This window comes from Fistularia commersonii, chromosome 26 (genome assembly GCF_037954325.1).
Source record: "Fistularia commersonii isolate RoL2024-O1a breed Wild chromosome 26, RoL_Fcom_v1.0, whole genome shotgun sequence".
Lineage (NCBI taxonomy): Eukaryota > Metazoa > Chordata > Actinopteri > Syngnathiformes > Fistulariidae > Fistularia > Fistularia commersonii.
Window position 1 is genome coordinate 4217676 of NC_141309.1, and position 27882 is coordinate 4245557.

Genomic DNA, 27882 nt, shown 5'->3' on the forward strand with positions numbered 1-27882 from the left:
CACAGAGAGGGAAATGTTATCTGCTCAGGTGATTGTCAAACAGTCCTGCTTTAGGGAAAGAACATTTCAGTAATACCTTCGAATCCAAATTACTGAATTATAAGCGCCATTAGTGAGCTGACATTAAGAAAACGAAGCGCAATAAACGAGTCAAACAATTACTTTACAATATTGCTGTGTAAAACGCAAAATATCCATTACAAACAGAGATTCACAGCCCAAACAACATTAAACACATGAACAATCGCACATACAACCAACCCACTGAAAAGTTATTACGGAACAATATGGGCTCAACAAGTAATAGCAAATGCTTCTAAATCTTTAAAACATTGTCAGTGATTAGAAAATAAGGAATTTTGCATGGCAGTTCAGAAGCTGAGACATCGGCTGCCTCATTCAGTCTGAATTAGCTTAAGATATACGGTACAGGGCATGCAAATCATGGCTGAGTGACACGGCTACATGGTTTTTAATAAATCATGGCAAAAGACAAGAAAATACATTCAAAAAAAGCAATAACTAATGATCAGGAAGACTGGGAAAAGGAAATCATTTGGCATTAAAATGTAACTTGAGAGCACTGACACCCACATAGGATGAGATGCTCTGGAATGCACCCAAGATATCAAACATGCCATGATGAGGGAAAATCAAACGTTCACCTGTCTTGATTGGAAAGCGAAACAGACTTAATAATGAGTGGATAGATGGATGGCGGACAGATGGCAGATGGCACATTCAAACCCGGGCTAGTATTGAGCTTCTCGCTGCCGTGAGGGCAAAATGCAGTGTCTATGACCTGACAATAATTCAGTCAGCTAAGAAAAAATAATAGGAATAAAAGCAAGATATTAATTGGATTTCATCTAATTTCTGCGACAGTGGTCTGCAACAGGAGCTCAAATGCGATCCAGCCTCAGGACACGCTTTTAATTGTCATGCAGGCATAACACAAATTTGATATTTTCAAGAAAATTAAAAAGACTTGCAAAAAAAACTGTGCAGTTAGCATCATTGTCTTCTTTCACTTTTTAGAAATGTAAAGGCACCCAAAGCTACAGGCCTGAGAACTCCAGTTTAAAAAAAGGAAACATATTGACTCATAGCTATGTAGGCTTTTCAAGCAAGTTTAAACTGGGCACTGCACACACCACATGGACACTTTACTGATCTCTTTTCATCTTCGATGTTATGTCATCGATACTTTCATTTCCTCATGTTTACAACGGCTGTAATATGTCAACAACTGTGACTTTGTTGGTTTCGCATTAATGCATGCTGCAGTGTCATCAGAAATGCATGAAAATATACCTAAGACCCCCCCCTGAAAAAATAATTTAAAAAACTTTCTTTAACCAATACAAATAACTGGCAGTGTGGCCCACTGGTTCAGAACCACCAGTCGAATAAAAGGAAGAAAAAAAAAATTAAAACTAGAATGGCAGTAAAAACAAAAAATATTGAGAAGCCCAATTTTTCATCCCAGGTTTGTTATGTGATCCGACCCAGACACCCGTACCTGTTTAATTCCTCCGTCATACCATGCTGATTACTGGTTCCAGACAAATGGAGGTAGACATGTATGGATGGAAAAACAAAAGACATGATGGTGAGATGATGCAGTCACATGAGTAAGATGGAAAAATAATGGAACATGGAACACACACATACATATCAGCAAAATAGTGGAGACAAATGGCGGGATAAAGGCACATCAAAACAACAGCGAAGGTAAATGTGGACACAAACGTGCAAACACATTTCATCACAAAAAACAGACTAAAAAGAGGATAGCGTACATTTCACAAACATGGAGAGCATGGAATCTGGAATGTATTTCTTTTGAAGCCCGAGTACGGTGCTGATAATGAGCTTCGTTTGTGTGAATTGACAGAAAGCATTTTCATCATGAAATACAATAAGAAAAGAATTCACGACAAAATAATTTGTGGATGGAAAAGTATTTTCATCCTGTCTGAATTTTGTAACAGAAGTATAGTTCAACTGCACCACTAATTCCTGCTCCCTGTGATCCTAATATAGAGAGGATATAGAGAGCTGTGCTGCTTTTGGTGATACGTTGCAAAACTGGGTCTCCTCACTGCACAGTTTGGTCTCGAGCTGTGAAGGAGAGCAGGACAGACATTTTTCTTCTTCCGCAACTTTCCTCCTCTTTCACAGGTTCTGGCTATGTATTTACCAGCACAGTGTGCAGATTCTGATTGGCAATAACACCAAACCACCAACGCGTTCCTGTGATTATAATACTTGCGGTTACAAATGACAAAAACCCCAGACACTTAAGTGTTGGTTGCTATTAGTTTTAAGGATAAATCAGAGGCAGGAAATGAGCATTAGAACTCGCAGATTTTTGAAAAGATTCATTGACGGAAAGCAGATGGCCGAGTTATCCAAACAGATATGCATCTCTGAACAGATAAGGCATATTTGTGTGATTGCCAGAGAAATGAGAAACGGGAGACAGGTCCTACTACCCTGAGGTTAGCCTGACAAGACTGACACAATATGATTTTCCATTAAGGTACTATTGTGGGCCAGAGGTTGCATGAAATGTGACAGGCGGCTGTCTCGTGACTCTCCATGCAGAGGAAGCTCAGTTTCCCCGAACCAAAAACGGCATTCGAAATGTTAATTGAAAAAACAATTAATTTTTTTTTTTTTTTTTAAGTGTCACAAGAAAATCAAACCGAAGATTTTCAGTACTTGCGAGGAAGGAGAGAAAAAGGCAGAGGCAGACAGAGAGAGGGGGGTGGCGAGGGTGATGAAAGGGAGCAGCACTAGGTGAGAGTGCCAAGACAGTAGGAGGTCTGGAAAAGGGACAGAAGAGAATGGAAGCAGATGAGAGGCAGATCAAAGACCAAGACGGCCGGATGAGGATTGGAGATGCCAACTCAGTTTAGAGCGTCTGAAAATGGCCTCATATCCTATCTTTAGGTGATGGGATGTGCTCACTATTTTTGACTCGAAAGGAAAACACTATTCAGATCAGCAACGTTCTGCTACAACATGTGTCACTGGCACAAACCGCTGGCAGGCTTAGATATAGTGTCATCAGGCTGCAAATGATATTGTTCTATATTTCTGGGGACAGTACGCATAAAATGTCCGGTTTTCCTTAGATAAAAAAAGCACATCGAAGAACAATTGAAGAAGAGGTGCAGCTGCTGTGAAAGTGTCAACTGTGCATCCTATGAATACAGTGCGGGGTCAACATAAAATAACCTGTCTTGAACACAACAGGTTTCAGTTAAGAAGAGGTGGCCCCTTATGAAATGTGAATAAAAGAACATCAATCATGAACCCTCCACCTACCTGTTTTTCAATCACGACCCATTAATACAAATAATAATTATACAATATGATTAACCCAAATCATATGTTTGTCTTACATCACTCTGGTCCACTGAAACCCATTCGGTCCTTGTATAATCATCAACGTTATCCTTTGTGCAAATGTAAGTGCAACCATGGAGTGCCTCAGCCGCATATGAAAAAGTTCAAATTATAGGTTAGTCAGATGTCCTCCACTAGTACAGGGATTCAGGTGCAGATTCATGCTGCTGTGTTCTCAATGCGGTAATATATATTTTGCACCAGAAACAGTCTTGGACCGCTAGCTGCACACAACTTTCAAATGAAAACAAAGTTCTGGTAAACACAACAAGGGGATAAAGTCACATTCTCACCCACCGTCACATCTACAGTATCTACAACATTGCCATGGCAATAGCACGCTCACCTCACTAGGAGGAAATCGCCTTCAAGCCAATTTCCATTCAAGGTAGGTTATTGAACATCATGGCTTTATCACAGTCGCTGACAAGCACAGGACCCTACGGCATTATGGTCAATATATAATTATCATTTGATCTTTTATATCACAATCCAAACCAAGGCAAATGGAGATGTGCAGAGCCGTTTTCATGGAAAAGCAATGACAAACTGGTTTGCAGCTAGGAATTCAAAATTCACTCCTTACTTGCTGATTAATGGGGCTCGGCGGACTTGCCATTCCGCCAGACATCCCTCGCAATGCACAGATGCCGCATTCATTAACTGGCAAACCTAAAAGTTGCACATTGAACTGCAGCAAATGGGCAACTTGGGAACCAGGGACTTATTTTGGACGCTGGTGTTTGATTGTAAAACATTTCGAAAATGCAGCAAAACAAGATACAAGATGGGCTCATAATAAAAAGACTATGTTTATGATTCAGAGACATGATATATTTATTTTGGTGATATATTAAATCTGCATGGTTCAACTAAATCTAATATTTTGTGTTTTAAAGTAACACCTCAGACACATAACAATTCAGTAAAGTTAATACAAGATATCCTTTGTAAATAACAATTCTATGCGTTGATACATTAATAAATTTGTTTTCAGCAGGTACTCCTGTAAAGCTAGCTGTGCGCCCCTTTTTTTAACAGGTTTAAAATGCTGAATTATTGAACTGATTATTTAGGCTGAAGTGAGGATCGTCAAGGCTTAATATCTTCGACTGTGCTAGTTTCACAATGCATTTAGTAACTAAACACACCAACTGTTGTAGCAAAAGAAAAAGGGTGAGCAAATCAGGATTCAAGAGCGATGCCTCGTGATGCCTAAGTTAAAATGTCAGTGCCATCACGACCTTTGAGAACACAACTGAAGGGCTCAGTGCCAGCAGGCACTGGCAATCACATGTCTGCTGCAGTCAAAACATCGGGGCCCCAAATGTGCTAACCTGCTTCACAAATAGACAAACATGTGGCGACATATACGGTGTTTTGTCACTGGAAGCGGGGAACAGCGAGAGAAAATTATGAAGGGAAAAAGGTGACAAGAAGGAAAAAAAAAAAAAACTGGAACAGGTGGCAGCACAAAAAATGAGGTGGGCCAGCTAAAAAAAGAGCAGACAGAGCCAAGAGGCACAGAGAACCGCTCTTCATTTATTAGTGATGAGAACCATTACAGGTCAGTGATGTTACACATGCTAGATCGCATGCACGGTGGGGTTCGGATAATACAAACATAAATGGCTTCAGCCTCAAAAATGATCTGTTCAGAGTATTTCTTTGTTGTTTCAGGTTGTACCCTGTGAACTTTGGTTCTTACAACCCCAGGGCTTTAGAAGTTTGAACATTTAAAATCCAGCAGTTGAGTGAAGTTTCATCTTTCTTACATCCTCTCTGTAATGTCAGCAGGTTTTCATGTGTATGATTGCCAATACACTTCTCAAAGTTCTCTTTCTATTTTTCAATCTCCCTCATTTGCTTCGTCCTTGACTAAACTCTTTCGCAGTTCCTTTGTTCCTTCTGTGTCCTCACATCCTTACCCCACCGTATCCTCCCGTCATGTCCTCTTCCTTTACCTCCTCTGTCACTTATTTCTGGCATCCTAAAATCATGCTCTCATATTTCCGCTCTCGTGTCCTCCCTAACAGCCTTCTTCTCATCTCCCATCATTCTGTCATCCTCCCTACCTACTCTGCTGTACCCTTTGTCATTGTTAAGATAATTATTTATTAACATGTTTATGTCACCACCATCCCTGTCTGTCTGTCGGTACCATCTGTGCCCAGTTAGGTGCCCGCCTCCCTGCGCCGTTCTGCCCTGCCTGAGGGGGAGAGAGTCATACACAGGGGCACAGATCAGAGACTCCCACACAAACACATACACTTTCTCTCCTTTTTAGATCTTATTTCTTGGACACACAAAATCTATACGCACACACACTCCTTCTGCTGACAGCTCCCTTGCTCCCCTGTGCTGCCCCTGGGGCTAGCTGGGGTTAGCCAGGAAGAGAGGCACACAGCGGTAGCCCTTCTGTCCTGTCGTGTTCTATTCTGTTTGCTTTGCTCTGAAGACTGTTGTGAAAGAGTGATGTTACCTTGATAAAGTTATTTAGAGGACATTGACAGGATGCACACTTAAGACACTTGTGACACCCAATCATGGTATTCTATCTTCTGTGAACATTCGCCCAGCTTTGAGAGGCATATGGGGCGGGTGAATGCAAAAGTAACTTGACTGTACGATAAAAATGAATCCAACATGGAGAAATAAGTGGAAAATAATCCAATAAAAGTGTTCTTCAATGGTATACAAAATTAGATTTTTCGTCAAAAATAACATTGCGTAGTTGTTAAAACACACTATTATAACCTGAAACCATTCATAAAGGATTTAAGCATTTAACTAGGTGTCATCTCAACCATCATATGACATTGCAGCTGGGAAATGAGGAGGGAAAAGGAAGAAAAAAAAAAAAGAGAACAGGGGAGAGAAAGTTTGAAGCAATGAGGGAGGGAGAGTGAAAGATAGAGGGAGACAGAGAAAGCCTATGGGACTGTGGCAGGATTGTACTCATGCATCCTGAATCTCAATAAGTAAACAGAACAAATATTCTCGATTTCTTTCCCTCCTTCTCTGCTCCTCTTACAAGCCATTCCAGGTCCCTTGCCGCCCATCCCCTCTTCCTGATCTCTATCTGTTGGCTTCTCCACTTCTTGGCAGTCCATTCCTCTCATCTTCCTTACTCCCCATGGCGGCTTTTTTTTTTTCATCCCCTCTTTTTTGCTCCATTTCTTCAAATCTCATACTTTTTCAGCATCAGGTTCTCTTTTTTTTTTCCTCCTTTCCACCTCTATAAAATTAGCCACCATCCCCCCACACCGCCACACCCCTCTAACGGGCTCTAGTGCCAATTTTACAAATGCATAAACGTAACTCCCTCTATCTCGGCGACAAGGACCAGATGGGAGGCTGGTGGAGAAGGTGGTCCTGGTGGCCTCTATCAAGAGCTGTGAGGAGTGCAGATACATCCTTGGGGACAATGGCTCATTAGTGTGAATGGTACACAGGAGAGCATGTAGTGGCTGTGTGGGTATATGTCTGTGTGAGAGCCTCAATCTATAATTAGGAGTCACAGCGAGTACTGCTATGGATCAGAGTTAGATAAGTGCTCTGGCACCTTGCCACCATTGGCGCTAACCTCATGTTCACACACACGTGTGTGTGTGTGTGTGCACCTGCACACAGCCAAGCTACTACCACTGCGGCAGTGTCGTGCACATGTTGAGGATGATTCGGCATCCGCATCCTCGGAAAAGTACCGCCCGCAGATGGCCGGGGCCGGTTGAACGTATCCAGTTTTACCTTGACAATATCTGTCTGGAGTTAGAAATCACATCCGCAGACACACCCACACACCTGTACTTTCTCATCTGCCTACCTGAGGCGGGCAATCGGGGAGCCACAATGGGCGCCATAAATAGAGGATCAAAGACATGACACAGCCACACATGGATGCACACAAACTGAAACACTCAAAATAGGGACTCATTCTTGCCATCAAACACCCTCAGAGGGGACGACTCACACATATTATGCAAAACACAAACACGTACGCACTTCCTCGGGCATGCAACCTCCACCTGGGTAGAGGAATCTTTCATCTTGGCTGTGATTTCTACTGGGCATGCATGTATACTCCATCCCCACCGCCCCTGCCCCTTTCTCCACCTGCTACCCAGTCCCATAAATACATACACCCTCAGTCAATATGAAGGGATCGTGCCTCACGCGCACTAACTTCTGTAAATTAATTTACAAATTAAATGCCTGTAGCTGGGATTTACTGGTAAGAAAGGGATACCACTGGATCTTAGCGTTCATGTAATCCCTGGGTTAGAACACAATGTAGAACCTGTTTTTCAATTTTGTACAAGAAAAAGGTAATGGTGATAGAAGGCGAGGTTCACTAAGCAGTCCTTGGAATATCTTAAGACACATCAAAAATATCTTTGGGGAAAAGATGGATTATGTATCTCTTCTAGCTTTGCCAAAAAGCAGTAGTTTTATGCCACTTTGTTTCACCTTGGTTTGGAAAAAGTGTTTAGCTCATTAATTTTGCTTCAGTAGCAATAAGTAAAGGAGTGAATAATAACAATTCCAAAGTGCAGAATTACGGTCCTTGAAGAGTTTAAAAAGCAAAATGAATCACGAATACACATTCACACACAAGATGATGATGAAAGTATTTATTGCTGGTTGTTTGTGTAAAAGCAACCTAAGACAAACACTCCAATATAAGTACGGAAGTGCGTAGGTGCTCTTGCATAAAAGGAGCAAACAAATGAAGCGCTAATGGCTCTTATTGTCTCCTTTTGCTTTAACCTTCAAACATAAAGGTCATTTTCTTCCGAGGCAGATACCCACACATTCAAAGTAAATCTGCAGAGATAGGACAGCTACATTTTGCTTTTAATGCGTCCTTACTGGCTGCGCATGTTGAGTCTGATCACCGTATGAGTACAGATGACTGCCTTTGCCTATGCACCTGTGCTTATGCGTTATGTAATGAGCAATTTGTATGTCTGAGTGGAGGGTGATGGTGGAGGTCGAGCCTGTCTGGATAAGCTCACAGATGGGTCACAGTTCAATAAAAGGTGCTGTGTGATGTGACAGGTAGGTTTACAATTCCAAGTGTGATGACAGGCGGGGTCGAAGGTCAAATATTAACAGGAAAAAGAGAGCCAGGAAAAGGAAGGCAGGGACACGGCAATCACATGTTGGTGCTCTGAATCCTAAAGCATGCTTACAGCAACTTTGGTACAACACAGTATAGGTTGGTAGGTAGGTAGGGATTAGACACCAGGAACAGGTAGACGTTTTTCCCAAGTTACATGTATGAAAAGCTTCAACAATAATAATTTGTAAATCCCTGATTTTAGGGGAAATTGAATTCCCGGCATAATTGTTTCTGATAGGAATTGACTGTGTCACTTGCATTTGCAAGGGAAGGCAGGGCCAAAAATATACTCCCTGGATGTCCTGTTATTTAAAAGAAGTATATATGCATTAAACAAAAAGTGCTGAAATCTTTGGGGAATACTTTATCTGCCATGCATAGCACTTTAATGTCTTTTTTAACTTATAATATGCAGTCGTAAGCGGTATCCTTGTGGTTCAACATCTGTGCGCATTTCATTTGCAAAAATTACTGACATTAAAAAAAAAATAACCATATGAGCTGTCAAATTAAAAAAAGAGACATTATCTTAACTTCTGAGTAATGATTGAACAGATAGTTTATGAAAAGCAGTTTCTGACCTCTAAAATTATTACTTTAGCTGTTTCATCAGCTTCTTTGATGCAATCTTGTTTAAATTTATTGATAACACCAAAGTAGATTAGTTCTTGATGCCAACATCACTAACGGGTCACCATCCAGTGGGGTAAAACCAGTAAAGGTATGACAGGCTGCATTCTTGTCTACACTGTGGGACAGGGGAGTGCAGGTGGCATTCCTTTTTCAGGGGGTCTCCATACAAGGTCTTGATTTCCACATAAAATGGATCATATTAACCAATTTTTCATGGTTTCACTTCACTCAGTCGGCATGGGTTTCATTTGTTTTCATATAAATATATATGTATTTTAAATTAGGCAATTTCACAAGCTAATCATGCTGGAATGAAATAAAGAAACATAGAAATAAGATGAGGCTCTGGGAAAAAAAAAACCTGAATGAAGAAAAACCATATTGTTGAATGCTATATTTGCAAATTTGTCTGGTAAAGCAAACACAGATCTGAGATGATTTAACCATCTTAGCTGTGTGCTTATCAGACCTCTCTACAAAGACCCCCTGGTTTGTTTTCCATCTAGTACAATACATTGATTTGGACCACTACAAGACAGTCACGTCCAGTCAGGTGATATCAGAATCGAGACACTCACTCAGTTGTCTCCTTGACGATAAAGTGGCGCTCCCATGCGCCTTGATTCCCTGGAAATAGAAAACATGTTGACACAAGGAATCACCATAAGAAAGGGTGGGCATTGACACAAAAGGTTTTATGAGGCATCCCTCTAGACTCTACTGAGACCTTTTGTAAAAAGACAAAAAAAAACACTTGATATTTGACAGCAGTCCCGCAAGTGTTTCGTCCCAACTCTCTCTGGTGCATTCGTTGGTGTAAATGCAATTGTTTATCTATCTATACTTGCATCAGCAACATTTCCAAACTGCCATAGCGTCACTACTGGAAGGCTTGGCGACTCCAAAAACAACAAAAGTAAAATAAAGCTTCCTCCAACTTCTATGACTCAAGACTGGTGTAAAAATCTCCAAAATACCAAACTGACTAACTAACTATAACAAGCAACCGATTGCAGGGCAGCATGACACCCTTCTGTTTGCGACTGCAGAGCAACAAACAAAACCCTTCCTGCTGCCTCTTGCCGAGACTGACATTTGATATTGACATGTTCAAGATTCAGGTAACAGTTAGATTAAAAAAGTCAAGGGCAACATAAGACCATGACATGCGATCTTATTTTCAAAATTTAAATACAGGTCAAATTAAGCAATTTGAAAAACCATAACTATAGGAATATTAAGTAAAAGACCTAGATAAACAGGGCACCGCGCTACATTCTGTTCTCCTTGAGCACCTACATCCAAACTATACAAATAGGCACACATATACACACCCACGCACACACGTGTAATAAGGGCACATTATCAGGGACAAGTATTCAGGGAGCTGTTGTTTAAAACCAGTACCATCACTGGAGGTATTTGAGGTGAGATGTATTACCAGAGAGTCTCTATACCACCTGGGCCATATATAAATAGCTGAATATTTGTCATTCTGGAGCCGAAAGTCCCTGGTTTGATTCCCTCGCTCCTCTCAGTCTATTAAATTGTTGGTGAGCAAGACAATGAGCTGCTTCCCAGGCACTGCTTGGTGGCTGCCCGATGCTCACGGTTCATCCATCTTGCGTAAAATGCAGAGAACAATTTCCCGCAAGGGATTAATAAAGTATTAAAAATACAAAAATGCATTTTTTTTCATTGCATCAAGGGATTTGATAAATGAGCTGTAGACACAGACGCAAGCTCTCCAAATGGAGATAAACTCCTCCATGTCAAAACCTCCGCTTCTGCTTCCTCCTCCTCACAGTCTGTGGATGTGCTTCGGTGCAGGAGTGGTATCAGATGTGTGGGTACATTTTTAGACACTTGTTTACTTTCTTGATCTGCACCTCCTCTGCTGGCTTGTTTCTGCTCAGCTTGGCCTTGCTGCTTTACCTTGACCCCCACTTGCCCCCCCCCCCCCCCCCCCCCCCCCCCCCCCCCCCCCCCCCCCCCCAAGATTGTGAATTGACTCACCTCTTACCTCAATATTCTCCCACTTCCATGCACTATCTGCTGGTTCCTTCCCTCTTGCAAACACTGATGCATTTTTACAATATACAAATTAATGATTTTTTTTGATTAAACAATCCATAGAATATGAAAGGACTGTCGTATAAAAAAAAAAACTGAAAGTGAGGGTAAAGTCAAAAGAGTACACTAAGAAGATGAAACTGATCTGAGTGATATACAGTGATAATTAAACTTTCGCATAAAGATGGGAATGTAATCAAGTTGAATACAATGAAATCCAAAAAATGGATGAAAAAAGAGCAAATGTATCGTATCTTGCTGGGAGGTGGGGCCACAAGTTCAAGTAAGATGAAAATGTGGAGAGTTTAGCCAGATTAAAATTAAGAAAGATAAAAGGCAAGAAAAATGTTCTGGATTGGCAATTTATTTATGAAAAAAACTAGGGGCAATGATAAAATGCAACGAAAAAAAAAGATGGACGGGCAAGAGTAATGGCTGACTTAAAAAGAGAAAAAACTAAGTAGGGCAGAATGCTGCCTCCCCTGTGTTTTGCCACCATCCTCTTCCTTTTTCATTCTTTCTTTTTCCTATCCCTCCCAGCACCATTACTCAGTAAGGACCACGGCTGTAAAAAGTGATCTAGTTTGGGAGTTGGAGACCTACATAGCCAAAATCAGCACCGGTCTTTCCATTCCCATGCTGAAATTGGCACAGATGTGGGGAGTTCTGATGACGCACGTTCACATGATCTATGTCATCATACGATTTTATTCAGGGATCCCCTTGCCCCAAAAAGATAAGAGATACCAACCAAAGTCCTTCAACACGCAGGCTTCGCAAACGGGACATGGCGCAGAGGGTTAGAGAGGTCGCCCTTGGAAACGAACATTCCTGGTTTGAGTTCTGCATTCCCCCTAGCCTGTCCAAGTGTTGTTGAGCAAGACACTGAACCCTAAATGCTTCCCTAAGTGGTAACCCATCATGTTTCAGCCATGATGAGTTAAATGCAGAGGTCAAATTTTGTTGATGCAGAGCTGAATGTGTAACCGAATGTGACAAATAAAGGGATTTCCTTTCACCAAAGTCTTACATGTTTCTTTGACCTGATGGATCACTAATTCTGGACATACAAAAAAAAAAAAGACAAATAATAAACGGCTGGTCTCTGGAAGGGTCAGGACAGTCAGTTACATACAAGCTCCTCAATGAAAAATCATTTGGTGGTGTACGATTGCACCGCTGTATATTTAAACGTGTTTACTGCTCGGCTGTGAACTCCCACTTAGTTCAACAACTTGCATTTCATGGTTCATATTGGAGTAGTAAACCCAGAACGGTGAGATTATATAATCTAGCTCGTCAGTTGTATTGTTTCCAATTTTTTATTATTTTTTTCCACTGAGATCTCAAAACCTTTCTCCTGAGGGGCATTATTAACACCTACACCAAAAATGTTTTTAAGGGATCACACAAGGGTCAAATTTAAATATTCACTTTTTATGCTTTTCTCAGTTTCCATGTTTTTTTTTAAGGTGGTGGTTATCAGCTGTGGATACATGATTATAACTTATTATAATCGATTGGTTTATTGAGTGCTCGTTATTGGCACCGAGTATTTCATACTTATTCATCTCTAAGTGAAGGGACATCTTAAGATGGAACCAAGGGAAGGGATGAAGCAAAGAAATGGCCGATGTTGAAATGTAGAGCCAAAGGAAGAGAAAGGGTGTGCTGAGAACAGAAAACTAAATTGAGAAAGTTGTTGCTAATCATCAGTGGATTTTGACACCAATGTAAAAGCCTTACTTTCAAGAAAGACCGCAACATTTACTTGCGACTGGAATGAAAGAAAAACTGTCTGAAAAGAAACCAAATCTTTGAGTGTCCCTGCAGGTCCTTCAAAGTCTCCTGTGTTTATTCTTTAACCACGTACTTTTCTCCCCGTACGCCTCTTAATGATTTCTTAGAGTAGTTCTGAAAATTATGGGTTAGTTCATATTTCATAGTGAGTGTTTTTGCCTCTCTGGCAATTCATGTCAGTTTGGGAGAATATCAGGCCTTTATCAGCAGAAGCTCCGGTAATCCTTCATTGTGCTTTACACTCATGCAAGTGTTCATCACACCGAGAGACGGTTTTAAAAATTCATATCCAAACAGGGTATAATCTGTCAAAAATGAATAGAAATCACTGATACATTATTTATGTATGTAAAGAATAAAGTGTTGTTAAATTTCAAAAATACATAAATCCCTAAAAGCTGATAATGCGTTTATTCAGTTCAGAGGCAACCATTACCTCACAGACTTTGGGTGAATACTGGACACAAATCTGGTTTTCTTTCTCACACACATTGGCTTAATTATGCAATAATCAATCAATCAATAAATAAATAAGTAAAACAGGATGGAGAATAAGTGAGCCATTCTCCAAAAAAAATCCATAAGGTTTAATTTCCTGACCTTTATGTGATATTCAGTGGCCCTTTATGAACTACGATAAAACGTGAACTTTAAAATAAAATGGCCTAACATGTATTTCTGAGGCACAGAGTCCTAAGGGTGGACTATGTCCCTTGGTGATGAGTAGGATACAAAGGGTGTGGGGTTGCAGAGCATCGGAGAAGAGTGAAGGACAGGGGCGAAGAGAGGAGAAGAGTTTTTTTTTTCTTTTTTAGAAAAGTAAACTTCGACACTTTCAGGTGAAGGAATACAGGTGGAGGAAAAATAGGGGGGTGGTAAAGGAAACAGGAGAGAGGGATGATTGACCTCTCCAAGTGTGTGAACCAATAGAAATAGCTGCCCTACTTGTAGACACACTTTCTCCTGCTAGCCAGCAGTCCTGAATGTACTGGGGTAGCCAACCTATATTGGCTTGTTCCTTGCTGCAGCGACTCTCTCACACACACACACACACACATACACATACGTACACACACGTTCCTAACCCCCACCCCTCAAACACACAGGCGTGGGCAAACTGTGAGGGAGGGTGGAGGTGGTGGGTGGGCTCAAATCAGGCCACACATGCTGCATGCTACTCCTGAATTAAGTCACCTGTGTTGTGAGACTAGCTTGCTAGCGGGCAACCAGCTGCTCTTCTAATTAAGAGCCCATCTACTCAAGAGGGGATGAGCATATGGAGGGCTCTATTTGAAGGAACTGGACTTAATAGATAACAGCGCCATACATCTGACCACTAGCCAGACTTGCCGAAAGTTGAACATATTGTTACAAAATGAAAATGTCACTTGAAAAATTAATGAATGGTTTAGTGCGACAGAGCTGTAGATCAGTGCTCCAGCCACTTACAGGCACAGCATTCATTTAAAACATTTGACAAAGTATCACAAAACCAGTCCATCAGTAGGTGAAATTCATATGCAACAGTTAAAGAACACGTAAACCAGGCTTGCCTGCTAAGAAATGATTGGAATCCAACCGTGCACTTAGTCCCCTTCCCAATTATTTTGATGTCCGATACTTTCAAAAAGCAAAGCAAAACAAGTAAGCCTGGGGCAAAGAGAGATGGCAATGAGCTAAGAAGGCCCAATGCTGTGGGAAGCACCTCCATAACACAAGTTGACTGCTGAAGCAAAGGTTGTTGGATGACCTGGACTTTGTATTTATTGTAAAAGATAACCAAAATCAGCATTGAAAACTTAGCAAAGACAAAAGATTTGTAAGACATTTTCGAGGTCTCGGCATAAAACACCCATTCTGTTATTTGATTTTCCCATGTGCGCTCCCTCTCTAGCAGGTTTTAGGTCAAGTCCTTGGTGTCCAGTGTTTGGTCTGCTGCCCATGTTACCAACCACTAGGAATCTGAAATGAGCAGTTTAGGTGGCTTAGTCCAGGAATGTGTCCTCAACTTCAGTGTCTGGCGAGTGGTAAGTACGGTAACCAATAGAAAGAAAAACCCCATTAAACCTAGTATTTCCAATAAATGAATATGTTCTTCCATTACGGCATCGCAACAATAAGGTGAACGGCGCTGCATGAAACACAACTATTACAATAATTGGATTATACTGTCTGACAAGTTAAGAGTCACCAATTCCACTGAAACTGCATTTAGAATTCCAACGGTATTATTTCTATTAATGTACACTTTGCTGTCCATGGCAAGAACAAATGGCTAGTTTGCTAAAAAACAAAAATAAATGTAATTACATCCGCAGACAGACAGGCGCTCACAAATTTATGGGAATGCAAATGGTTGCAAATATTAAAAAAGGGAAACAACTCCCTTACCCTGCAAAATCGCTTCTAGAATAAATATAGTTATCTACTAATGTATTTAATGTAAGCATCTTCATGTATATGAATATTATCAAGGGATAAGCAGGAATCCCGCTACTAATAGTTTGTTTTAGTTTTTTTTTTTTTCTTAACAGCAGGTGGAGGCAAAAGCAATACTCTGAGTTCAGTCAAATACTGCATGTTTTATTCACTGTGTTTTGAAGCGGTTTCTTGGCTTGTGTGCATATTGTACTTAAAAGTGAATATCCAGCATATTACAACTACCAGTGCTACTACTGCCAATAAATAAATAAACGAATAAATGATAAAATAAATATTGTGGCAGGCTTGTTGTTTGGCATTAATTTAACTTTGATTTTAAAGTCCAACCATTCAGCCATAAAGTCAATAACTTAAAGTAAGTTTGTGCTGCTAAAAAGGTACATGTTCTGCTTTTGTTATTTTCAACTTTTAATTGCTCATCTTAATTATATTTGTTGAAAGAAATTGCAAATGAACCAGGAAATAATTTTCCTTTTTATTTCATACACAACATAGCCAGCTGTCCATTCGAATTTTAGATTTTGTTCAAATCTACTTCTTGAAATTCAAAATTTGTTAATAGTTATATATCCAAGTTATAAAGAAATTGGATCTGATTTCAACTCCTGGAATATCTTTTGGGGCTAATCGATACTTGTGTTTTATACCGGATGCTTCAGTGATTTTTTCTCATTAATAGGAAGATTTTTCTATATCTATTGGTTAAGGTGGGAGTCTGAAGCAAAGAGCCTTCGACTTTTTCTTTACCAGCCCCTGTTTGGAAAGGCTTAACCAGATGTCATGCTCAGTCTCTGCAGAGGAAATTACTTGCACCACCTTCACCAGCAGCACCAGGCCACTGTTATTGTCTCTGCATCACTGATATGCAGACAAGAGCCATTGAGGTTTGTGAAGACAAATCTGGTTACACTTGGCCACACTTGGACCCTCTGTATTGATGGAGTTCATTATATGGCTTGGATTTTTTTAAAATTTAACAGCTTTGCTAAGTGCATTTTGAAGCCAACTGCCAAAATACCACTGTGTGCATGTCAGTTACTTGTTCAGTGTTGACAGTATATATACATACAGTATGTATGTATGTAAGTATGTATGTGTTTGTGTGTGCATGTGTGTGAATATATATATATATGTAGTTAGTTATTTTAGCGATTCTCTGACTTTTTTTTTTTTATTTAACGCTCATATTTAAATCACACTTATATCAACTCTTATTGTTCATCTGCCTTCATTTCCTTCTGGATCAAGAAAGTATCTCTACTAACTCTGAACTTCATCATGCCACAGTCTTATTTCCACATTTCTCAGCTATTTCAATGTTAGTATTATCTTCCCACAACTTCACATGTTCAGAGGATACCAAGACTGATTTACATCAAAACACTCTCAACAATTATGAGAGAAAAATACGCCTGGTTAAAGGCTTTACTCCATTTAGCTGGACTCAAGACACCCTTTAATATTGAGCTATTTATGTCTATTTATGAACTATTTATTTCTAGTGGTATTTATACGTTCTCCAAATTACATTGCGAGGGATTTGGTTACTTCTTTCCAAAATGAATTCTGCTAATTTGATTGTTATCCTCATTTGATTGTGGATCTAGAGCAAATACAAGCAAATTAATCCCTGAAAAATAAGAACAGGAACTATAAAAGATTGTAAAGGTCGGTCTGTCTTGTCATAAGAAGAAGCGACACTGAAGATGTTTCTACCACAACACAGTTGGTGAAATAATATAAGCAAAAAAACAGTAGATGCAGGGGAAATGTTTTTTTTTTGACTATAAAATTAAAAATTGGCACATCAAAACATGTCAGTGCTTCTTGTGAACTGAGCACATTTATGTGTGAAGTGGCGCTTCTCTTACCTGGCCACCTTATCTTATGTCTGCAGTTGACTGACATGAAAAACAGGCAGCGCATTGAGTCTTTTTTGATTTACCTGATATTTGTACAAATCTAACTATATAAGGCATGCGTGCCTCCTCACGCCTGTAACTTCCTTTTATAATTCGTGAAAAGATGCTGCCTTACGAGATATTGGTGAAACTCTACTCACCAGAAAAATGTCTGCAGTACAGACTCCAAGGACAATTTCTTACCGCACTTTAAAGAACAGCAAGGCGCATCACTACTCTAAATTAAAGTATAAAACCAAAACAATGAAAAGAAAAGCCTAGAGCTCAGGTATACTACAAGCATAAGTGAAAGCTGAGGCAATGTTCCCATGTGCAAGTTAAAGAAAGCGCAGACTTTAATTCCAAATACTTTAACATTTTATCAGGGTCTTATTGAGTTACTTCAAACCAAAGTCTTCCCTCAAACTGTAAACAAAACTATGCAGATATATTTGTATGTTTTTTTGTTATCTAAAAAAAAAAAGTATGGTCGTTCATACTGAGTTTTATCCTTAATAACGTGAATGTGTGATAATAAATCCAAAAACTGAATTTAGAGACCTGAATAAAAATTGCAAGGACTTAATTTTTTCAAATATGTTGACAGCTCTGAGTCAAATCCACTTTGTTGTGCAATTATCAATGTTGAGCAAAATCAAATCTGATTCAATGATTCAAACTCCTGTTGTTTGTAGTCCATCTTTATGCCTGCGATGATCGGCTATGAGTATCATAGTCAAAGTTGTATCTAGCTGGACACATGAATTTATCAATAACTACTAACACCAATGGTATCATAGCGTTGTAAAAATACAAAAAAAGTAATAAAGAATAGATACAATTGTTATGGCCTGATATTCAAAAATCGCATCATCTCTGGGAAAATCTGAAAAAGCCAATTTTAGTTTGAAAATATTGAGATTTTGTCATTCTCGGTGGCACTCAAAGAATAGGAAATATATGAAAATGAATTCAAAAAGCATGTTTTGGAAGAGATATATATCTTAACCAAAGAAGTGGCTACTGAGATGGTGAATTGTTCTCATATCATGAACTCCATTTGTTGTTCGCATAAACATTCAGAGAGTAGCACATGAGATAAAAAAAAAAATGTGCAGTAGGAGACAGAAAACAGAAACCGGGAAAGTGACCTCAAAACTCTGGTCCTGTTTTCATTACAGCCAGACATTTTTAGACAGTCATCCATTAACTCTGCTGCGTTCCCATACTGTCAGCCCCTCGTGAAACCAAAGGGGGCATGCCAACTGAGGGCATTCAGCAGGCAGGCAGGTAAGAACCAGCGCTGCACCCTCCACGAGCACCATGGGAGTAGGAGGAAGGAGGGAGGTGCAGACAGTGGACTATAATATGAATGTCACTGCAGTAAAATATCTTTAAAGAGAGTATGACGGATTGGAGCATCAGCTCAATGTGAAAAGATGTTCTTGAAGGGATGGGAATAACCAGAATGAGGGTAAGTACGTTGATAGAGAAATGGCTGCTGTGTCTCAGCAAAAGAGGCTTTGTGAAAGATAAGACTGCAAAGGAAAAAAAAGAGTTAAGAGAAAGGAGAAGAAGGTGCACGCGCTCAAGAGTTACCATTCGGTCTGGTTGGCGATGCGTATCTTACCTCTGAGCCCATGTGTTCCGTCTGTGTTGTACGGTCAGTCATTTGGCGGTCTCTCATCTTCATAGCAGCTTTGGCACTCTCCTGTTTACAAATAAAACACACTGTCTGTGATCGCCAAAAGAAAAAAGGAACATCAAATGCATATAAATTAGAACAGCTAAATGTTATCCTCGTGGATAGCATTAACTGTGAATAGGATTTAGGCCTTGCCTTGACACAGAACATCAACCATAACTTTAAATAACTTAAAACGTTGAGCATGATGCCTTTGGAAATCGCTCGCTCCTACAAGTGGACGAACTGTAGTGAAATTATTGTACTGCCAAATAATAAAGCAGAGGCCACTCAAAAATTGTAACGTCAAATGCATAACATAGACGTTCAACCAGGAGGAAAGGCCCTTGTGGAAAATAATAAATAGGTGGTTCTACTGCTAGATATAGAGACAAAAACCTGCAGAGAAATATGCGTACCCTTTCCTGCAAAATAAATTCTACCATGATAAGAAACCTGCAGACTGTTACGTTACCCTTGTGTGACCAGTAAGAGAAAATGATAAAACAGAACATAGTGTCCAAAGTGAGCATTTTATTACTGATAAGTCAGACATGCTCACTTCAGAGTTTTCATTGGCAAGAAACCTTGATTGGTTGAAAGTTAAAGTGACTAGAAAATATAGAGAAATTCATTAACCCTGATTAAAATGTATCGACCAAATTAGGACAGGCCACAATAACAGGTTAAAAATAAAGAGAAATATTTCAGGAATAAGGACAGACCATTTAAGATGCAGCTCAAGGCAGAAATCCTCAACGGAAGTAAGCTGACAGATCATTTCAAAAGACGAAAAATAAATAAGTGATGTGAAAAACAAGTCCCAGTCTCCACAGTTAAATGTTGCAGTCTGAGCAAAAACCTTTAACATGATTCATTAGTACCGAGGAGAAAACTGCTTAATATTGACTGCTAGTGATGTGACTATATCTAAGCTATGGCAGACATGGCTGTCCAATTGGCAAAAAGTCATAGATCATATGTGACTTCAGTAAACTATCCCATTAAATTATATTGTTTATTTTAGGACAGTGAACTGTGAAATATAATGGAAAAAACGGAATTATTAAATATAAAAACAGCAGCACGGTGGCACAGGGGTTAGTCATAGCACAAAAGGACCCTGGTTCAATTCTGGCAAGGGGACCTTTCTGTGTGGAGTTCACATGTTCTCCCCATGGATGGGCAATATAAAAACAGAAATAAAATCATACAGTTTCATAGTTATGAGTCGAATCTAGCTGATGGTAACACATATAAAACAGATCTATATGCACATTCAGATCTTATATTTGTGCATAAATAAAACAAGACTTAGGTCTTGTAACATTAAAGTATGTTGAACACAGGGGTATGACCTGGAAGCACTGTAGGTGTGGTAACCATATATGATAAGGAAAAGCCCAAGGCTAACAAATCTAGGTACCCTTACCTAGCTAATAGAAACCGATGCATGCAATTGCAAGTTTTCATTTAGATTTGGATCTGATATTCAGGTAAGGCTGCTCAGTTCTGCTCTGTTGCCAATTACTTCCAGCGACCTCTCCCATGGAATGTGGTATCCACCAAAAGTGAATTCACAAATGCAGCATTGCAAAGTCATGGACCGTGCTCACAATAAATGTGATTGACTTAAAGACTGAATGTTATTTGGACTGTTATGGAGTGATACTGGGTTCAAGATACACCAAAATCCCTGGATCTTTCTTGATTTTAAAATATTAACATCATTTTGAGGCATCAAGAGCCACAATTTCAGAATGCTTTACTCAGCCATTGCTGAGAAAATTATCTCAAGTACTATCACATTGAGAACGTTTAAGAAAAAAGACATGAATTCAAGCTTCAAAATACTGAGCCCTTCCATCTCTGAGTGCCACGTGTGCAGTCGATGGAAAAGCTCTATGCTCAGAACATGTTTATGACGCAGGTCAATAAAAATCTAGCAATCTATTTTAAATCATAATAAACAATATATACGTGAAAGGACAAGAGACAAAAGTAACCTCATCAAAAAGCATTTGATAGGTACTCAACATCAGATATTCCTTGGCATCACAGAAATTCAGCTAAATATTAAAATATGAACTTGTAACGTGTTACTGTTCTATACTGGTCGTGGAGGTTCATCCTAACAATGAACATCCATTAAAAACTGATGACCATCTGCAGCGGCAAATGACCCCTCACTTTGAAAGAAGGTGTACCTTCAGTCCTTAAATGAAATCAGGCACTTAGTAACGACATGTTTAAATCTACGGAGATGAACATGGTATTCAATACCTAAAACTGGTTTAATCAGCATTTTTGAGACTTCACTGTACCATTAATGTTACAGTTGTTGAATGAACAGATATTGATACATTATCATCGTATTTCAGTGTTACGGTCATTTTTGTGTGTGAACCTCAGACTAATTATTGTCCCCGACACTGCTGGGAGTTTATATATGCAATAAATCTTAAAATCACACAAGCAGATATCGTTTTTCCAACTTTACATAAACTTAATACCAAGTTTTAATTAATATAGTTTCCTTGTGAAATTAATAACGGGATATGAAATCCAAACAATTTGTGCTCTGGCCAGCAAAAATAACAATTATATTGATTAGTTAGAACAATAGGATAAAAAATATTTGTGTATTCAATGTGCTAAAAATTTAACTTCTACTAATAATAATGAATTTTCTAAAATGACAACCTGGCTGGGTCTCAGGCTATAAAAAAAAAAAAACACCCACCTTGAGAAATTTTGGAAGCAAGAAGAAAACTCATGCCCTGAGCAGACACAAGGTGTAAGAGTCATAAGATATTATCCCAGTAACTGGCTGAGTGCCCGATGAAAATGACAGGTTTGTCAGTGTGGAAGTATGGAAACCAAAGTGCCTCATTTTCAGCATTATCTCTACTCTAAATCAACAGGCTTACAAAGAAAGAGTGCGCTGTTCCTGGGGGGATGTGAAGATCGTTCTTTCAGTCCAATAAGAACAAAGGGAGAGGCCAGGAGGAGTGAGAATAATTACATGTGAGAGCCGGAAAGAGATCAAACAAACAGATGCTAAATGAGACTCAAGTCAGTGGGTTGGAGAAGCATCTCTCAGAGCGCCGCTAAACAGCCTAGTATTAAGTACCTAGCACATTGCTGTGACACAGTATAGCAGGTGATAAATTGGTGACTTAAAGATAGCAATCGCGATGCAATATGGACCAATTTTGTTGAGGATCTCATGACTCCACAACCAAATGGATGGGGAAAAACATAATGTGCTACATACTGAGCAAATGAGATTTATATTTGCATTCCATCAACACATAATACTTTAATTTCATATATCCAAACATGGAAATTACTTTGCTTCCCTACAGTTTTTACAGTGGCAATTTTCATAAAAATTATATTCTTGGCTGCAGTGGGCCCCTAATAACTCTGCTATTGCATTAAGTTGGCAGGAACAAGCAGTTTACATAAACAAAGACAGAAAAGATGGGCTTCCTGGTGTAGCGCCATGTCATATTGATGGTGTGACTTCAAGCCAACGTCAAACCATTCTCACATTCATTTCCCCTCTAATTTTGTGGTCAGTCTTTTCCTGTCACTCCATCCTCTCGACTGATTTGGTCTCATGTTTCAACGGAGAGATGGGAACAAAAAAGGAAAGTCGCTATCAAAAGCAAAATATTCCATTTCTTTTTAAAAATCATCATGATTGGGATTCACAGTTAAGAAAAAAAAACACCTAATAATTGCACTTCAACCTTCATTATGTTTTGACTGATAATTTTGACTAATCCTCACTGTCACTAGAATTGATCACATCTCTTTTATTCCTGTTTTTAAACCTGCTTATTGTTTTGTACATTTAGTAAAGAATTTGTACCAGTTCACTTTGTAGTCTGATAATCAGCTCCTCTTTCTCTCTCAGTTGTTGATGCAAAGTCTCCTCTTTTGCGGGATCCTGAAAAGAAAGAAGGCAGCATGTTACTGTCATGTTACACATTACTTAAACCAAGACGCGCTCCAAAAACTGACGCTGCTTTACGATTAAAAAAGGAACGTATGAAATCAAACAGCGTGACAAATGTCTGTCACTTAGAATTGATTTTTTTTTTTCTGCAATTCTGTAAAGGCAAGTGATTTATGTTTGTTCACATGGTACTTGCTTGTTTGTATACAGGACTGTCTCAGAAAATTAGAATATTGTGAAAAAGTTCTCTATCTTCTGTAATGCAATTAAAAAACAAAAATTACTTTTTCATGATATTCTAATATTTTGAGATAGGATTTTTGAGTTTTCTTAAGATGTAAGCCATAATCAGCAATATTAAAACAATAAAAGGCTTGTAATATTTCAGGTGATTTGAAATGAATCCAGAATGTATGACATTTTTTTTTTTGTAATTGAATTACAGAAGATAAAGAACTTGATCACAATATTCTAATTTTCTGAGACAGTCCTGTGTATGTGTCTATTTGTATGTTTTGTGTGTGAGCATATAATAAATCCATCATTAGGTGAAGGCTGCAGGACTATGGTCTTCTCTATTCTCTCTCTCAGGCTATGTGATAAAACTGGTGTGTCCTATGGCGGCACCCCAGAGATCATAGCACTTCAACATGACCTTGTGTTGTCAGCAAGTGGGGGAATGGAAGCGACACATTCTGAATACTACAGCAGGAGACAGGGGAAAGCAAAAATGGATAATTGTTTTGAGAAAGTGGACCGTGTTTTTCTTTTTAAAGACTGGAAAAGGAGTAACTTCAGCTGTATTAAGGGGACAGAGCTGATACGTGAATGCAAAAGAGGGGCTGACAGAAATTAATGATTGTGTTGTTGTTGTTATTGACTCACAGTGTATGACTTGGCAATACTTTGCTGAAAATGATCATTGATTGATTGATTAATTAAAGCCAACACTTGCAGGACACTTGTTTTCACAACCTGGCAGAGGGGCATCCATGTGAAACTTTTCAAGTATCTCCCTTTAAATTCTTCATGTATGTTATCAATGAGTACTAATGACAATACCATTTTATTCCTGGTGACAACTCTGAAAAAGAAGCAACAAAAAGTTTGCAATGTAACAAAATTTCTAAAAAATGGACGAGAGTGTCGGGTATAATAAAATGACGAAATCATAAAAAACTGTCACTATACGATAAGAATCACATTCAACAGCTAAAGGCCACGTCATCCTGCTTTGGTGCTGGTAAAATGCTAATGTTAAAAGCGTTAAAAGTAATGATGAAACTCCCAGGTAACCATAAATTGCAGCGAGGGTTTTTGTTGAATTATGTGGTCACTTCTTTTAGGATCCATTAAGTCTGGCAGTGGCAATTTGTATTGGCAGCAATGTTTGGAAGCTTCATTTGTGTATACCAGATTTAAGTGCACTGCGGTATTTCAGTCGACAAGAGATAGAAGCACGGCTGACCTTTTCTTAATCTGCATGTGAAAGGAATTACTTCATCTTAGTTAAATGAAACATTTGGACAATGCAGGTTTTTAACACTTTGCACAGAGCCCCAAACCAAAGCAAGCCATTATGATAAATGAAAATGTTTGACTTAGTTATTGGGCGGATGGGTAGCGAAACTGTAAACAGCGAGACTGAGTAGGAGGGTCAAAAGGAACTTATTTAAAAGGAAAAGAAGAACTGAAGTCAGAGAGACAAGAGAGAGAGAGAGCGAGAGAGAGAGAGAGAGAGAGAGCTAAATGACAGATGGAAGCTATGGCTGTATCTTCATGACCATTAAGCTATGGGAGGAAAAAAAGGGGTATGCAAATAAGAGGTATATGGCAGTTGGCGGAGGGGTGTAAGGAAAAGGGGACAGAAATAGAGGAGCAACAGAGAAGAGGACAGAGAGGGCCTCGGGCTGACTACGATGATCTGGAACCATGGGGAGCCATCTAGCTGAAGGACTTTTGAGGTCAGAAGGAGTCTACAGGGAACCATAGAACTTAATCAACGCCCTCAGAATGACCCTTATGAAGCCTGTGCATTCTGGACAGAAAGTGATAATTCTCTCTAATTTCAATCCCAGTTAGAACTACAGGACTTGTATGAAAAATCAATGGCCTGCTTCCCGTGAAAGCAAACATGGACGGCTTGTTATATTTTGTGGTGCGTTCAAAGGTGAAAACAAGTCACTACGAAAATAACTCAGTTACAGAATAGCAGGCGAAAAAGGGGAAAAAATTCCAGTTAGTCCCAAACATCATTCTCTAGACAAGCGGCAAAAAGTGTTAAATGTAACTTTTTTACATATTCACTTTTATTGTTTAAGTAAAAGTCGTCACACACACTACTTCCGGGGCGGAAAAAATCTCCCCACTCTTCTTCACTCTGTCCTCCTCTTCTCCTCTCTGTCATAACTACCAAACTCAACTGTTTTTGTTGAAGACAGAGTGTTTTGTGAGGCTTTCATACAAGCTAATGGAAGTTAAAATTAGAGCCGGCCTGTAAGGGGTCGTACAAAGCCTGTAAACGTGAGTGGCTGAGCTGTTTCTTACCTTGCACAAGATTTTCATTACTGTCAGGCGCTTCCTCATCATCTTTTTTTGAAAAACTTTTTCATAAAATTCCCTCGACACGCTGCATCTCCTTCTTTTCTCCTTTATGCTCTGGACTTACACTGAGCCATCATTTTGACAGGAGTGACTAAACGAACTCAAAGGCTTAATAAGTCATGTCTGGCCAAACCATTTTTGTGTTGGGGCTGGGTGTGTTCTTCACCACTACTTCAAGGACAATAGAAAAGAAAATTAACAAATAAAAAAATAGAAAGGCTTTATGTAACTACATACTTTTCCACAAGAAGTGAAAAATTATTCCTGATAATAATAGTATGGCTGGAGCACCGGCCGTACTTAGGGGATAGAAAATCATTCACGAGAAGTTGCACAAGAAATCCAATTTTGATTTTTTTTGAAACATTTCCACCAATACATGTACTTTCAGCTAGACAGCTAGTCCAAAAGAAGACATGCAGCCACAACAGCAGACTTTGACTTTGACACTCGCAGGCTATTTGCAGAAATAACTTGCATGTGTACCAATGCAAACACGTCCAGGTATATGGACAATATGCAAAGCCCATATAGACAGGCAGGGTTTGAACCCGAGCTCATAACTTTCCTGGAAGGGGAGAGTTCTAACCACAGCGTCACCTGACCAGGCAGGCTTTTCCGTGCCACAGATTTACTCACGATTTGCACTTTATCTCACTGGAGCGGGAAAGGCATGGCTTTGACAAGATGTGTCCTTTGGCATAAAGCAAAGGATGTAGATTTATTTGCGCTGCCTCTCCCCACTGTCCAAGTAATTAAATTGCCTTTAAAATGTTCTAGTCAATGGGAAGGCAGCGAGACATCCCATCGTCCGGTATCCAGAGACTTACACCAAGTACATGACAAATACTGTTCTTAAAAATCAAGGTCAAATACATTTATACCAGGGGCAGCTGGACTTGACTGTTAATGCGAAAAGTGCGGTATCATTTCATGTCTGAAATAATGGGATACCAGTTGGTACATATACCTTTGTAAATAAAACATTTTATACTGAATTGAATACATTTGTCAGGGAATAAAATCTAATACAAAGTAGGCCCAGAAAACAATGAAAACAGGAAAAATATTAATTGCTATTGATAAAATAAAGAGTACAGATATTTTTATATTATGTTTCTAATTGCATAGACCTTGAATTGATTTGTTTATCACTGTGCCTCAAACCTCATTTTGTATGGACATTGTTGAGAAATAAACCCACATAGAGAGAAAACTCCAATTTATGTATGAGCTGTACTCGGGACACAATGTTAATTTTTTTAACCAAATTGAGAAGTTTTGCTCGGTGCCTCCATGGTGATAAAAACATACAGAATACACACGCATGTTCAGAAATGGAAATACAAAAACAAAACCCATCAGCACTCAAGCCTGTTTACCTGGCTTTACCAAAATGGCGTGCATACTCATAGATAAGGATGTTGTTTTTTCTGCTACCAGCACTCACACACAGCATAAATAATAGCCCTGAAAAACCACTAACACGCAGTGAAAATTAATGCATTAGACAGCTTCTAAAATTAATGTCAAACCCAGACAGAAGGCTTTTACAAATGAACTACCTGGCGACAGCATCACTAAGTACATTCCATGTACCTGTTATATTGCATCAATATTTGTGCTTAAAATTCTTATGTGCGACAACTGCATGACAATAGCCACCCTGAGTTGACAAGAGTCAAAATCATTCAAGATCGTCTACTTCACGATTTTGTAAAAAGGTTGACCTAAAAATTACCTTTACCTTTAATTGCCTTTACTCCAAATCCATGGCCCTCCACATCCATTTCAGGTGTGCCACAATGTTCTAGGTAACTATGGCCTAAAAAACAGTATTTCAGCCCCTGAATGTAAGAAAACAAAGGCCAAAAGCCCACACAACAATAACCTAAAAACAAGATTTCAGATTTATGCATTGAGTCCTCAGGGTTTCAACACTTGTTAGCATGCACGCATGAGTGTGTTTCATCAACAATGTATACGTCTTCAGAGTGAATCATAAATCTCAAAGTCAACTGTAAGTCATAACATTTTACATAACATAAGGTTTATACATATATAAACCTGTAGGTTATTGCATATCAGAGATCTGACAACATTGAGGGTATTTAATACACTTAAAATGCCAGCATGCAGATTGTTTATTGTTTGCAATATAGTGTTGATGGGCATTGTTATTTATGAACTAACATTTAACTACTTGAAAAAGACACATCCATCACAAGCACACACC

The 27882-nt window shown here is 39.2% G+C and overlaps 1 protein-coding gene across 7 annotated transcripts in view; it reads right to left on the bottom strand.

Annotated features, from left to right (window-relative positions):
• The window catches only part of ccser1 (coiled-coil serine-rich protein 1), a 118346-nt gene that overhangs the window by 37309 nt on the left and 53155 nt on the right, over positions 1–27882 (bottom strand). For 2 of the 7 annotated variants that reach the window (XM_086173567.1, XM_086173568.1), the window contains exons 9-12: positions 22956–23033; positions 19022–19102; positions 9754–9802; positions 1523–1555 (exon numbers count right to left, since the gene is read on the bottom strand). In XM_086173567.1, coding sequence (XP_086029693.1) covers positions 1539–1555; positions 9754–9802; positions 19022–19102; positions 22956–23033 — 225 coding nt within the window. In that variant the 3' untranslated portion in view covers positions 1523–1538. Of the gene's footprint in view, positions 1–1522; positions 1556–9753; positions 9803–18305; positions 18930–19021; positions 19103–22955; positions 23034–27882 lie in introns of those variants that run through there. The other 5 variants (XM_086173565.1, XM_086173564.1, XM_086173570.1 and 2 more) reach the window with 4 other exon arrangements.